Here is a 13,559-nt window from a genome sequence, read left to right as displayed (position 1 = left end):
ATTTTCAGCCTATCACGTCAATCATGCATTTTTTATATAAATTATATACAATAAAATAAGTGAAAAATACTTAACATAAACTGTAAAATTGTTGTTGTTTTTTTTTTTTTTTTGCAGTTGCACATGCAATTGGATTTGCCCCAGAGCAGAAAGCACTACCCCTACTCGTAACACTAGTACTCTACTGTACGGTCAGGACTTTCTTATGACAGATGAACTGAACTCTACAGAGGAGAGAACTGTACAGAGTGAATCTTTTTCCAGTATTTTTACAAACGAGATTCTCTTCGGGTGGAAAGTTTTCATCTCGCTTTTTCAAAAGAGGAAGTTTGCTAACCTGGTTTTGATCACTGACACCAAAGCTGTCGAAGACTGTGCAGTAAGAGCTATCTCATTGTTTTTGGATAAATGTATCGACAGACCTTGTGGTTTTCCAACCAGGAACTGGGTATTTAAGGGCATAAAATGACATGCAGTTCACCCTTAAGGATTCGCTTTCAAGGACATCTGTTTGGTCGAGATGAATCCATATTCATCCATTAGACAGTTGGCAGTGGAGAACCACACAAATGCCTTTTTCATAGGAACCTTGGGACTAATGAACTCCTTTGAAGAGAATCCCTTCAGCCATACCTCACAGACACTTTCATTATAAGAACATCAACCCATTAAATCAGCTGTCCTCAAATCAGACAGAGTTTACAGTCCCCCAGTGTTGACATGCCCCCTGTCTGTTTGAAAGACGAAGCTAATGCTGCTGGCCTTACCTATACAGTAAAAGAGCTCACTGGCTGTTCCTTCAGTCATGCTCTGAGATCTTTGTTTTGCTATTGTGTGTGTGTGTGTGCCTCTTTAATGAGAAACAGTATGTAAAATACCCTCAGGACCAGAACAGCCTTAAAAAGTTGTCTTGATTTCTTTTCTTGATTAGTTTGTTCATTTACAATTACATTATTTGATGATGATGTATAGGGGATAAAATTTTGATTGTAAAAGACCAGCTTTTCATTTTCCGTTGAGGTGCTTTCTAAAGGTAATAGCTGTGATCATTTAAATACCTAGACATTATGCTTACTTTCCATTTTCAAGCTGTTTAGCATGAACTGGCTCTGTAGTGGCTTGAAAAAAGTATTTGAATGGACTGTCTGCTTTTAATAAATTAAGGAACACAAGTAATGTTCGTAAGATATTTAAGTCATCATTGTTATATTTTATATTGACAGAGGACTGTTGCTCAGAGGCCCTTTTTTTACACGTCCTTTCCCTCTCACCTCACGTGAACACACACACACACACACACACACACACACACACACACACACACACACACACACACACACACACACACACACACACACATAGTCTATATAGGGTTGAGCCGAGCGACTTTTATGTGATGAAATTAGAGTCGACGTCATTGATGAACAAATAACCCTGAACCAATATTTCTCACAGATTTCTTCTTCTTCTAAATCAGATATAGATAAACTATCACAGTATGATTACACTTATATGAATGTATTAGTGTGAGAGAGCGATTGCGTGTGTATTGCACATGGCAGCGTCTCTCTACTAGTGAAGCTGTGGGTTTTAGTTACTAAGAAATATATGCTAAGCGTCATGGCAGACCATTAAAGTCGACTAGTCTGTTCAACCCCTATATGATGTGAATCTGCATCAATCACCAATTTAGCTGTTCGGAGACAATTTCATTTAACTGTTGCTTACACCTTAAAAAACTACTTTTGCCAAGTTATACAGGGTCACTATCATAATATAATTACAGCAAGCATCACTTTAAACATAATGATGCTGATACACGATAAAACTATAAAGTGATGATTTGGAGAAAACGACCATATTAACTTTTGGGGGGGGGGGGGGGTATGGGGCAATTAAACTTCTGGTCACTTCCGGGTAAAATGAGTATTGTTGCTGTGTATGTACTGTATGTAAGCTAATTAGTAAGGTGTCTAATGTAGGCTACATGGAGTCATATTCCCAGTTTGGAGAAGGTTCTTCAGTAGACCACAAGATGGCAGTGCAATAGAGGTAATGCAACATTTCTTGAACAAAATGGGAAATATTTGTACCTAAACTGTTCGAGTATAATACAGAATTCTCAGTGAATCTGCTTTTTATTTAACTCAGATGCACAAAATAGCAAACCTGACCACATGGATGGTTCTTATTTATTTCGAACACTGTACAGCAAACACACAAAACCAAGCAGTAGAAAGAAGAGGATAGCGGTGTAAACAGTGCCTGCAGGTGGAATCTCAGGGGGAATCAATGCTTAAAGTAGTTTTCTAAGCTCAACTCGTTTTCCTCAAAGTTTAAATCCTTAATGCAACATTACAGCATAAACAAGGACGCTGCCTTGTAAAGAGACGAAACTCTGACATAGGCTTAGCAGATGGCTTGGAATTCAACTATCAACCTTTGCATGGCAGTTCTTTTCTTTTTATTCAAGCACCTGTGTCCTCAAAAATCTGTAACTGCACAAGTTTGAAGTATGTCGTATACAAATTTCCCTTCTGATATCTGCAGGTTGTGTGAAATGTTGTAATTTTCACATAGTGCACAGTCCTGAACAAATGCATTAGTTACACAACAACAAGCCTTGACCATGTTACCAAAGGTTATTAAGACTCAATCCAGGCCTTCTTTCATCCTAATATAAAGTATGCTATGTTTTTCATTTGGCAATACACACAATTCAAAGCTCATTCATCCATCCAACACTAGAACACATGTACACGTCCTGTCCAGGATTTCTACTGCTTTCACAGAGGAAACGTTTGTAAAGGGAATCATGGCTCAAGGGTCACGCTTCACTGAAAACCACAAGCTCATGACATCTACACATAAAAAGGTCTCATATCGAACAAATCAGAATCATTACGACAGTGTTTAAAAATCATTAGTTAGTTGGCACAGCATTGTGTGGGAAGAAACAGTTTAAAAAATAAAATCACAGAAGTTTCATAAATGTATAGAGCGATAGGGAGATTGTTAAATATTGGCTCTTTGGAAAATAATACAAAATTGTTTTCTGTAATCTTCAAATGCTTAAAGTCTAAATTAACATGCACATAACACATTAAATAATTATGTAATTGTGTCAGCATGTACTGAGCTCAAATTAGTTTTGGCTTCTTTGGACTTCAAATAATTTTTCACAGTTTAACAGTATGTGTAGGAGATGAAATAGAGCATTCAACAAGCAAACATGTTTCTCATGAAAACTCTCATACTTGGGGAGATTTTCAATCTAAAATCTAAAGTTTGATTACTATTGGTACCTTGTTTGTACTGAAAATTGTTTCATTTTTCTCTGTTCGTGATATCTATATTTAAGGGCTCCCGAGAGAAAAAAAGCATTCTTGACATCTGTAAAACAAATACAGCAATAATTAAAGGGGGGGGCACTAACTTCATATTATATCTAATATGGAAATAAATACTTTTCAGAGGACCGTCAAAAGGTTTGGCAATCATACATGAATACAGTCCGTCTCATTTTCCTCCCTGTTTTGTAAGGACACTGAACCAGAGTTTTTAGTTAGCTGGATGTATATGAAAATATTTGAAACCCTGCTTTGTCACATGCAGATGAGGTCAGCATAGCAACATAACGTTTATTGATAAGAGAAGCACGACATACTGTACGCTATCTAGGCTTTTCCCTACAGTTCAGTGTTTGCAAAAAGTGTTATATGAGCCCTAGAAAAACTACTCAATAGACACTACTGTCACTCCACTAAGCTAAATCTTCAGCAATGTTCATCAAAATGCCCCGTGCCTCATGCTTGATGTTAGCATCGGGCTGTCAATAGTACGCTTGGTTAGTTTTCACATTCGTGAAGAAAAAGCAAGAGACTACAATGGCAGCTAAATCGTCTGATCGATGTGATGCTGAGTCTGTCCTTCCCAAATGGTCCAAGTGCCTCTTGAACGAGCATGTCCATATCACCACAGCGAATGTAGACACGAAATAGAAATTACATGAGAAGGAATCGGTTCTGACGTCTGGGAGGCAGCATGTGTTTGTGTGCATGTGTAAATGTTAGTGTCGTTTATGTAAGTGGAAGCAAGAAGCTTAGCATAAGAGGTCTGTAGATGTTGGCGACCCACTGGCAGTCATTGAGAAACAGTTGCTTTTTCGTTGAAGTCCTGAGAACTGAGGAGATCAGGACTAATGGAGAAAGAAACAAAACAAATAACAGATCATGTAATACAACCATTTATTAAAGTACACTTAGAAGATGGCAATAAGTGACTGCTGTTGTAAAATGGAAAACAAGGTTTGCAATTGATTTTTGATAAAATGAAAGAGTGTGTTTGTCAACGCCGTCCACCTAGAGTTAACATGCGGTGCTGACTGAACTGGTTTTGACATGTCATTACACCCTTGTCAAACTGCTACACAAGCAGGCTCAATATGACAGATAAACGCTGAAGTGAAAACATAATATGCATATTTGAAATGGATGGATTAATTGTGCATGCGAGAGCTAGCGGTGACAAATACCTTCAATTCCTCATGTGGATCTTGAGTGGAAGATTCGGTTTCCCTGACAACTACAGCCTTGGTTACCAACATGTCAGGGTGCTGTTGCTTGGCTTCTTTTATTGCCATGGCGAGCGCCTTGGGAAAAAGTAATTTATTTTTCAAGTTAAATGCAAAGAAGAGGAAACAAGAAGCCAATGTAATAGTAATATGCTTTCAGACTAATTAATTTGCACTTTAAAGTTGCCATGAAACAGAAATTGGGATGTCTTTTTTTTTCCTATTGTGAAGTATATTAGAGTGAAATGGCTTCTCGGAGGAGAAAAAATTATGAGGATGCTTATTTTGTCCATCAGAAATTGATTGTTGTTTGCTAATTGCTTCGATCTCATGTGATTGAGAGACTGCTTGAGGGGAGGGATTATTTCCCAGCCGTCATGCACAGAAGTTAAAGTGGACCTATAAGGCCCCTTTTTACTAGATGTAATATAAGTCTCAGGTGTACCCAGATTGTATCTGTGAAATTTCAGCTGAAAATACCCTACAGATAATTTATTATACCATGTTGAAAATGGCAATTTTTGGGTAAGAGAAAAAACACGCTGTTTTTGTGTGTCTTTAAATGCAAATGAGCTGCTGCTCCCCGCCCTGTTTCCAGAATAGGGCGGAGCCTTTATACCTTGTGCCTCGGATAACTACGGCAATAAACAAATCAGGAGAAGCAGGAGAGTCGGACACGGATGACCCAGACAGCAACATAGTTCAGCCCAGATCTGGGCCAACACTATGTTGCTTTCTGGGGAAGGAGAGACTCCGGCGAAGCAGGAAGTTTCTGCGTGGTTATTTGATACATTTATTTAGCTAGTATTAAATAAATCAATAAATCAGGTCCTGTGTCATTGACGAATCTCTTATCTTGTAAAATGTGCGGTCAGTGACGCCGCTCCCTTTACACAAAGTACATGTTGTCGCGGTTTTCTTAAAGCACTGCCCTCTTCTTGAAAGTGATCTGCAATTCTAAGATAGCATTCTATGCATATATCGTGTGACCTGTCAATCAACATTAGAGCACCACCCTCAGACTTAATAACGCAAAGACATTAGAATTCTGCCAAAACTGTGTCTGATGTGTTCAGCGATTACAATACAGTATAAAGCTTAAAAACATTTTTATCATAAACTAGCGCTAAGATCCAGAATATGCCCTATACCTAAATTTATGGTCAGGAGCTGCTACTGCTATACACACAGAGAATGTAAAAGTGATCCCCCACCCCCGTTGTTATTGGTAAATACCGGTGTTGTCGCAAGTTTATATATTGGCGTGAAAATTTCCTCACCATTACAACAACCCTATTTCAAACCCGATTAAGATATTTAATGAAATCTAAAATAGAATTCTGTCTATCTACTGATCAGATCTAGGTAATCAGAACTTTCATGCTCCAAAAAGGTCAAACGGCATCGTAAAGTCATCCATGTGACTCCAGTGGTTTAATCCTAAATTTATGAAACAATGTGATTGTTTTGGGTGTGTAATAAAAGTATTTATTCACAATATTTTCACTTCCGCACTTCTACAAAGCTCTCCAAAGTGCATTCATAGGAGAATCTCTTTGAATGTTCAGAGCAGACATTCTTGCGACGCAAACGGTCCTGGGTGTGCTTTTTAATTGCAGAAAAAGAGGCTCTTCTTCTTCCCTAGACTTTCAACAGATGGGCAGTAATATCTCAGGAATTATAAAAATAAAAAAAAACTTAATTTGTGTTCCAAAGTTGGATGAAAGTCTTATGGGTTTGGAATGTGAGTGTGAGTAAATGATAACAACATTTTTGAGTGAACTAACCCTTCTAGAGTTGATATAATCATAGACCAATATATATAGCCCAACATAGCCCAAGTTCCTCCCGCACCTACCTGATCTTGATCGACATCATCGTCACCAGTAATGATAATCCTCTTTTCAATTCTTGTCTCTGAGTATCCTCCTTTCACCGTCTACAAAACAAAATTACACATATAAATTTTAAATCCTTCACGAAGAACTATTCTATACAAGAGGCTAACAGCATATTTTAGATACCTTAGTAACATGTGTTGTAGTGGCTGATGTTACATTCTCAGTAACCATTAGAGGAGAACCATCTCTACCTAATGATCCCAAGTTCACCTGTACAACAATATAATTAAATAAACACTTGTCAAAGCAAGAAAACTATAAGGTAGGGACTTTCATACATCACAAATAACGCAGTCCATCTGAAGCAAACTCTGGAACTAAAGTTGGAAATAAAAGCAACAGACAGAAGGACAGGGCAGAAGCCGAGACAGAAGAGGGTTTGGAAACTCATGTTCACCAGATGAAAGAATGGACATGCTTACAGGAGAGACTTTCTCTGTCATAGAGTATGCAGCCTCTCGCATACCACTGATACCGTGGTCCTATGAGAGCAAACAGAGAAGTTACAATCCAGATGAGATCCACCACTGTGCAGGTAAGTAACAAGAAAAAGTAATTACACTTACTTATGTAATTGATGATAATTGACATAATCACAGTCTTCACAGCATGTTCCTCTAACCTATCACACAGTGACATTTCTCCAGTAAAGTATGTATGATTAGCTAAAAGGTCTTTACCGGGTCTGCAATCTCCATTATGGTCGTGGTGACCTCAGAGCCATTGGGCTGCGTCTCGATCTTGACCTCGGTCTTCCTTAGAGCTTGGGATGCAATGATTTCACTGCTCTCTCTACTTAGAGGATGGATTGGGGGTGATTCAGAGCTCTCCCTTCTCATCGACTGGGCATTAGCTTGTTCTTTAGATTCTTTCCTCATGGCTTGGGCAGCTTTCACTGACCGCGGAGCTTTCTTAGGTACAAAAGGCTTGGGAAAGAAATAAAACTGTTCAAGTCAAAACCTGGGAGTGATCATGAGATTTAAGAAACACAGTGCCAATCAAATGAATTTAGCAGCATATGGTGAGTCATGGTTAAAAAAAAAAAGAATAAGAAGCAATGAAAAATATAACACAATTGTGAAATCAAAGAAACCAAACCTGAACTGACTGACTGAACTATGGAGGGCAGCATCAAATGGAATGGAATTAGCATCAATCAACAATTCAAATTCCAATGCAATTTCATGCTTTGCTTTGATGCCCTGTAGAACGCGAGAAAAAAAATGGGACGTGATTGCATTCATCAGCACATTTTTAGATTTACACTAACCAGTGATTGGGTGAGCCAGCAACTTTGCTAAAAGAGAAAGGATGCTTGTCTACCTCCGGTTTACGTTCCTCCAGTGGCTTCTGTTCTACAACGGGCTTTGGTATCTCTACAGGCCTCTGAACTTCTACATGTTCCTCCTCGGGAAGGTAGATAGGATCTGCTCCCAGTATAAAGGCTGGATGAGTGGGACGGTCAGAGAGGCCAAACTCAGCTGAGAAGTCTTTCTCCCCCAGCTCGGTCATGCCTCTGGAAAATTCCTCCATACCCGTTTGGAAGTCCATGAGCACAGTGAAGTCCACCTCAGCCTCCAGGCTGGATGTTGAGCTAACGGTGATACTCGAGCATTTGCGCTCAATGCCCAGGTGAGTCTCCTTCAGGTACAGAGTGTCTGGGTCAGGGTCATCTTCTGATACTGATCCCAAGCGTCTCTCCCAGGGCTCTCTCTGAAGAAGCACAAAAAGAGATCTTGGTGCAAGGAACCAGCTGTGCTACAAGAGCAAATGTCGACTGACAGGTAAAACAAGGCAATATAATGGATGTTACATCGTCTTCACATGACAAGAATGAGACAACATTGTGGTGACTGATGGTTAACGAGTCTAGTAGGGATGCAGGGGTTACTTCAACTCAAAAGACTAGCTGAAATGTCAGGAGTGTTACATGTCTCTGAGGAAAAACCGAGACTATAATATGCTGATAGAAAATTTTCACCCTAGCGTAGAATGCTGCACATCTGTATTTGTTTGTCATTTAATATTCCTCTGTAGGATATTTTATAGGCATTTTTCATGACTTCCTGTTAAATTCATGCTAAGTATTGCAAGCCTAGGACTTGCTGAAGAGTGCCAATGAATCAATGCATGTGGTGGATGCATTAAATTACATTTCTGTGTAGGACTGTTGTGTAGGATGGTTTGGATCATGCAATCATGCTGTGATGATTAAAGCAAAAGACAGAAGGCAAATTGTAGTGCTTATGTATACATAAATGTGAAAGCCAAAGATGTTGCAAGATTTTTAGCAAGGAGGTAGCAGGGGATGAGTGGAAAAATGAGGCACCTGGGCTTCCTCCTGAGGCTCCGCATGAATTGCTGGAGTGGGAAGGGGCTCCTGGAATGTGAGATGAAATAATAGGAAGAGCAATGCAAAGTTAGTGCACTGAAATTTGAGATAACAGGGAAGGAGCCCAGACTAGGCCCTGAACCAACAACTAGACATTTATATAACTGATCGAATACATTGACTGACACAGATACAAATGAGAAGTCTTTACAGTGTGAACTACAGTGTATAGCACATTGCACCACAACAATTGAAAGTTAAAATATATTATGGCAGCTGGATGCAATTTTGCACTAAGTGCCACTAAAAAGCCTTTTAATCAATCAAACCAATATATCTATAGTAAACATCATGATACCCAAAGAGCAGTTTTGCAAGGTTATTCGTCAGGCTCTTCAAGGACAAAGTCTTTCTACTGCCAGGACAATGTTACATCAGCACTTTTTCTTTATTTAATTTCTTTCAGTTTCAATGTTTAGTGAAATAAGTTAGCATCTGCTTTGACAACAACAGTTGTCTATGGAAAATGCTGCTCAGTGAGTTTTTGCGTAAAAAAAAGAAAAAGCCATCAAGGTTCCCTGCAGTTTGTTAAAAAAAAACGAACAATTTATTTCCCAGCCAAGTCAAAGAACAAATGCAAAATCACAAAATCATAAGAATGAAGCTGGGTATATTATCTTCTAAACAACAGCTAAAACCATTCCTTGTTAAATCAACTTTCAGAGCCCTTCTCATGAACAGTACCATGGCCATTTTTGAAAGTCTTGCAGAAGCCCTTTTGTTTGCAAAAATGGCACTTTAGCATAACAGTATGGTGCACAGGCCTTTAATTCCTTGCAACAACCATTCCCTACATGCCTGGTAAGAGGGAACCAGAGAAAGAATGTTGGAAGGAAAGACCGCATATCAGGTGGAAAGTTAGTGGAACGGAAGCCTGAAGCTTAAGCAATGGAGATTATGTGGAAGATCCTAAGTGTTTCTCAAATGCGCAAGCAGATTTCGAGCTGTGCAGAGGAAGGAGAGGAAAAGAAAGTGGCACATCCTCATCCAATCAGACAGCGGTTATAGTACCTCATACTTCTATCAGCCAATAGTAAGATTAGACAAAAAAAGATTATTCTACTCATCTCTCCTCAGAAACAGGTTTCTTATGTTTTACCGACATGTGCATTATACAAAACTACAGATATGGATGTGCCGTTTCATGCGATGCTTTAGTTCCTGTGAGTGACAAGCAGATTATCAAGCAGTTGTTACCACTGGTTTCCTCTTGGAAGATTCCATGGTGGAGCACTTGTGAAGACTGTTGCCAGAATCGCTTTTGGTGATTGGTTTGGTACGTGTATCTCTTGCCCACTGGGATTTTACAGGTGGGTATAAAGGGGGAATCTGGTCATAGGCTGGAAATGCTGAATTGGTTGGAAAGTCAAACATAAACAATGGATCTTCAAAAAGAAACTGATCTTGTTCGATACTAAGTTTGTGGTCTGCACTGTTCTTGAGATCTCTTAATTGGGGCCTGTTTTGGACAGACTGCCGGCAATATTCTCTTACTTCCCTAATGTGACAATTACTCATCCAGTCTTGCTTGGAAAAAGTTCCAGTGCTTTCTAAAGCTGCAGAATTTCTGGGCTGCAACAAGCCATCCAGGGCATTATCGAACCCAACTTGCTCTTCCTTAGAGTTGGTCCCTTCACTTTCTTCAAATGATCCCGAAATGCTCTTCTCACTTGGTTGTCCTTGCAGCTTGGGTCCTTTATTGCCTTTTAACTTCTTCGACCTCTCAGGCTTCAGCGGAACGATTCGTTTCACCTCAGACTGTGATGTGTCGCTTGCAGTAGAATCGTGTCTCTGGATTGTTGAGCCATTACCTTTAGGATCTGGTTTAGACATTTGCCTTTGTAATGTAGCTCTGGTGTTCTCTGATTCTTTTTCACAGGATTGTCTCTCCCATCGGCTTTCATTATATCGATCTCTCATATATTTGTCTATGTTTGCATTGGGAGAAGCCTCTCCAAAACTTCTCTCTACATACCTTGCTAAGACTTTATTCGTGGTCTCGTCTTCTCTATTGGTTAACCCCATGTACTTTTTATCGCCCCAGAGTCTCTCTTTTGCATATTCATCGCATCCATTTGTATGAATGACATTCTCTGACAAAGATCTGTCCTGCGGGTGCCCATTATCATATGCTCTCTCCTCCAATGAACTGGCGCCCTGGAAATGGTTGTACCTTAAAGCAGGGCTTTTAGCACGATTTCTCAGGGGTTTCTCTGGTGATAAGATGGTTTCTGTTGAGGTCCTTTTTCCTACACTTTGTTTTTCTCTCATTTCACTGTGTGTAGGGATGTTTTTTTCTCTCATTCTGTCTTCTGTCTCTCTGTTGAATCCAGTGGCTAAAGAAGCTACTCTAGGACTCCTGCTCTTTTCGTCTTTTTTACTGAGGGGCAGGTCTCTTTGACAACCATCTTGCTTCTCAATCAATAGGGACTCCTCTGAGGCCTATATATCAATAGAGTGAAGAGTTTCAATGGCCTGTCAATCCCAACACTCCCTCTACTATAACTTGTATAGTGCATATCTTTGCAATATGAATCAGACAAAAACTTATGATGCAAGATAAGACAAGACAACAATTTTTGATCTGAGGAGGGAAAATTCATGTTATCAAATTATATGTAAAATGTTGTATGGATGTTTTAAAGTTAAACAAAAGGTAGACACTTATGTACATAAGTAATTTGCTTTTATTATCAAGCAATATCATTGTCTTTATAAGACTAATTAGAGAAAATGCGTTCATGCTGTGTTAAAATAAACCACTCCAGCCAGATTCTATTAAAGTTCAATATTGCTGCTAGCACTTGACCAGAGGCATGACATGAAATGGTTCAACAGCATCCACTTAAAGAGAGATTAGTCACATGAGAAAGAGTGCATGAATAACGAATCAAGCATTTGGAACTAAATCCGAGACTGGTACTGACATAAATCTGAATAATCCTCATCAGGAATCTTAAGGCAGTATGAGTATTATTTTTTTTGCATTTTTCTTTTAAAAAAGTCACCCCACAATACAATCCCTTGCAGGTTCTATTTACTCACAGATTTTTTCTCCGGAGTGCTACCGGATGAAGCTCCAGAGAGACGTTTCTCTCTGTGGACCAGTTTGCTGTTGGGCTCTCTCAGCGCTCTTTTCAGCTCATTGATGCTGGCTTGATGTTTTTGCAACACATCTTCTGGTTTATCCAGGAACTGATATAAAACAAACAGGTCAATCGGTTGAACCACTTACCTCCAGCAATTACTTAAGTGAAGGCTTTCTGGAGACCTGCACAGTGGTTCAAAAATGTTAATCTAACATAGTGGGTCCATACAGTAAGTACGCAAATGCAAAAATCAGGCATTTGCTCATGATAATCTTAAATGTAGTTCTGTTCTTATAACAAATGAATTAGCCTCCCAGTTTTAAATGTATGTTGAAATAATAGAAAACTCTAATAAACCTATATGAAATGCCACTGAAGTGCATCAAGTAATATGAATAAAGGTATCAGTTTGATCGCTTTAGATTGTACATTATTCCTTTTTTCATACATTATTCCTTTTTTCAAGAGAATATTTTAGACAAAACATTTTACTCTAACACTCTAAAATACTGTGCATAGTAATCAACCAAACATAGTGACGGCCCAGATCCGGACCACATCTGGTACATGTGGATTCAACACGTACCAGACATGGGCCGGATCTGGGCCGATACTATGTTGCGGTCTGGGCATTGTGATGCCTAAAAATAATGACAAATTGAACCCCTGTCTAAATAGTCTGAGCCCTTTTCTTTATGCCAAAAATAATCACTACATCTTTTCCTCAACATTTAAGACAACAAAGCAGCACATAAAACATGAAACATGCTGGTGTACATAACAGATGTCAGATGGACTGCCATCTTGGCTCAGTTTTCTGTTACTTCCACTAGAAGACAATTACAGAGAGTGAATGCTCAGGCAGTTGATCGATGAGAAACAGTACCTCCTGTTTAGGACGTGGGGCCAAGTCCTGGTCCGACTGGGATAAAGGGGTGGTGGGGAAAAGGTTATGTTGGTGCAAGCCAAGGTACGGAGGAAGAGGCAAAGTGAGGTAGTGGAGACAGAGAGGCATAGCATGGTTGAATTCATAAAGCAGGCAGCCAAACAAAGAGAGGAACTCTCATACAGACATCGATATTAGCCATGGAAGTACAGAGAGTGAAAGCGGTTGTGCCACTGCCTCAGATTCAGTGTTTCAGATTCAGTGTCTTAGTCACATAACATTGAGCAACAATGGCATCAAGTTCAGTGACACACAAACTTCCTGATCTTTATTTTCATTGTTCATCTCTTATGAGGAGCAGACTGGCATGTACTGGAAATTATCTGTGAGCATGGATACACCAATGACATCCCTAATCTCTACAAAACCTCTCCAGCACAAATCAAAACATGAACTGTTCTGCAAATAGTCTAAGTCAACTCTACAAGTAAGTGCTAAGACTAGACTAATCTGGAAGTATAGCAAAACATAAGCTTGGTTTCTGGAGAAAGTTCCCTGAGCTCCTCCTTACCAAAAAAAGAGAGAGTACTGTGATACTCCGATTAATGAAAACTGTAAATGCAAAATGGAAAGCAGGCCATTCTAAAACACAAACAGTTGTATATACTGTAGGCCTACACTATATATGGTAGTGTTTTGGACCATTATAATAACATAC

The 13,559-nt window shown here is 39.3% G+C and overlaps 2 protein-coding genes across 16 annotated transcripts in view; one reads left to right on the top strand and one right to left on the bottom strand.

Moving 5' to 3' along the window:
- The window catches only part of cntn3a.1 (contactin 3a, tandem duplicate 1), a 106,639-nt gene extending 105,466 nt beyond the window's left edge, over positions 1 to 1,173 (top strand). For all 4 annotated transcript variants that reach the window (XM_077214090.1, XM_077214091.1, XM_077214092.1 and 1 more), the window contains exon 23: positions 118 to 1,173. In XM_077214090.1, coding sequence (XP_077070205.1) covers positions 118 to 209 — 92 coding nt within the window. In that variant the 3' untranslated portion in view covers positions 210 to 1,173. The remainder of the gene's footprint in view (positions 1 to 117) is intronic.
- A 1,001-nt stretch (positions 1,174 to 2,174) lies between these two features.
- LOC143722639 (band 4.1-like protein 1) overlaps positions 2,175 to 13,559 on the bottom strand; it is a 59,677-nt gene continuing 48,292 nt past the window's right edge. For 5 of the 12 annotated variants that reach the window (XM_077214057.1, XM_077214060.1, XM_077214061.1 and 2 more), the window contains 9 exons: positions 11,912 to 12,061; positions 8,804 to 8,854; positions 7,798 to 8,187; positions 7,155 to 7,400; positions 6,897 to 6,956; positions 6,598 to 6,684; positions 6,432 to 6,512; positions 4,535 to 4,651; positions 2,175 to 4,198 (listed from right to left, as the gene is read on the bottom strand). In XM_077214057.1, the coding sequence (XP_077070172.1) occupies positions 4,193 to 4,198; positions 4,535 to 4,651; positions 6,432 to 6,512; positions 6,598 to 6,684; positions 6,897 to 6,956; positions 7,155 to 7,400; positions 7,798 to 8,187; positions 8,804 to 8,854; positions 11,912 to 12,061 (1,188 nt within the window). In that variant the 3' untranslated portion in view covers positions 2,175 to 4,192. Of the gene's footprint in view, positions 4,199 to 4,534; positions 4,652 to 6,431; positions 6,513 to 6,597; positions 6,685 to 6,896; positions 6,957 to 7,154; positions 7,401 to 7,797; positions 8,188 to 8,803; positions 8,855 to 10,063; positions 11,309 to 11,911; positions 12,062 to 12,841; positions 12,878 to 13,559 lie in introns of all 12 variants that reach the window. The other 7 variants (XM_077214052.1, XM_077214054.1, XM_077214056.1 and 4 more) reach the window with 3 other exon arrangements.

Source organism: Siphateles boraxobius, unplaced genomic scaffold, assembly GCF_051911475.1.
Source record: "Siphateles boraxobius isolate OS27281-9 unplaced genomic scaffold, OSU_SipBor_1 68, whole genome shotgun sequence".
In the NCBI taxonomy this organism is placed as follows: Eukaryota; Metazoa; Chordata; class Actinopteri; order Cypriniformes; family Leuciscidae; genus Siphateles; species Siphateles boraxobius.
Note: the sequence above shows the minus strand (reverse complement) of the source record. Positions and strands in the feature narration are given on the sequence as shown.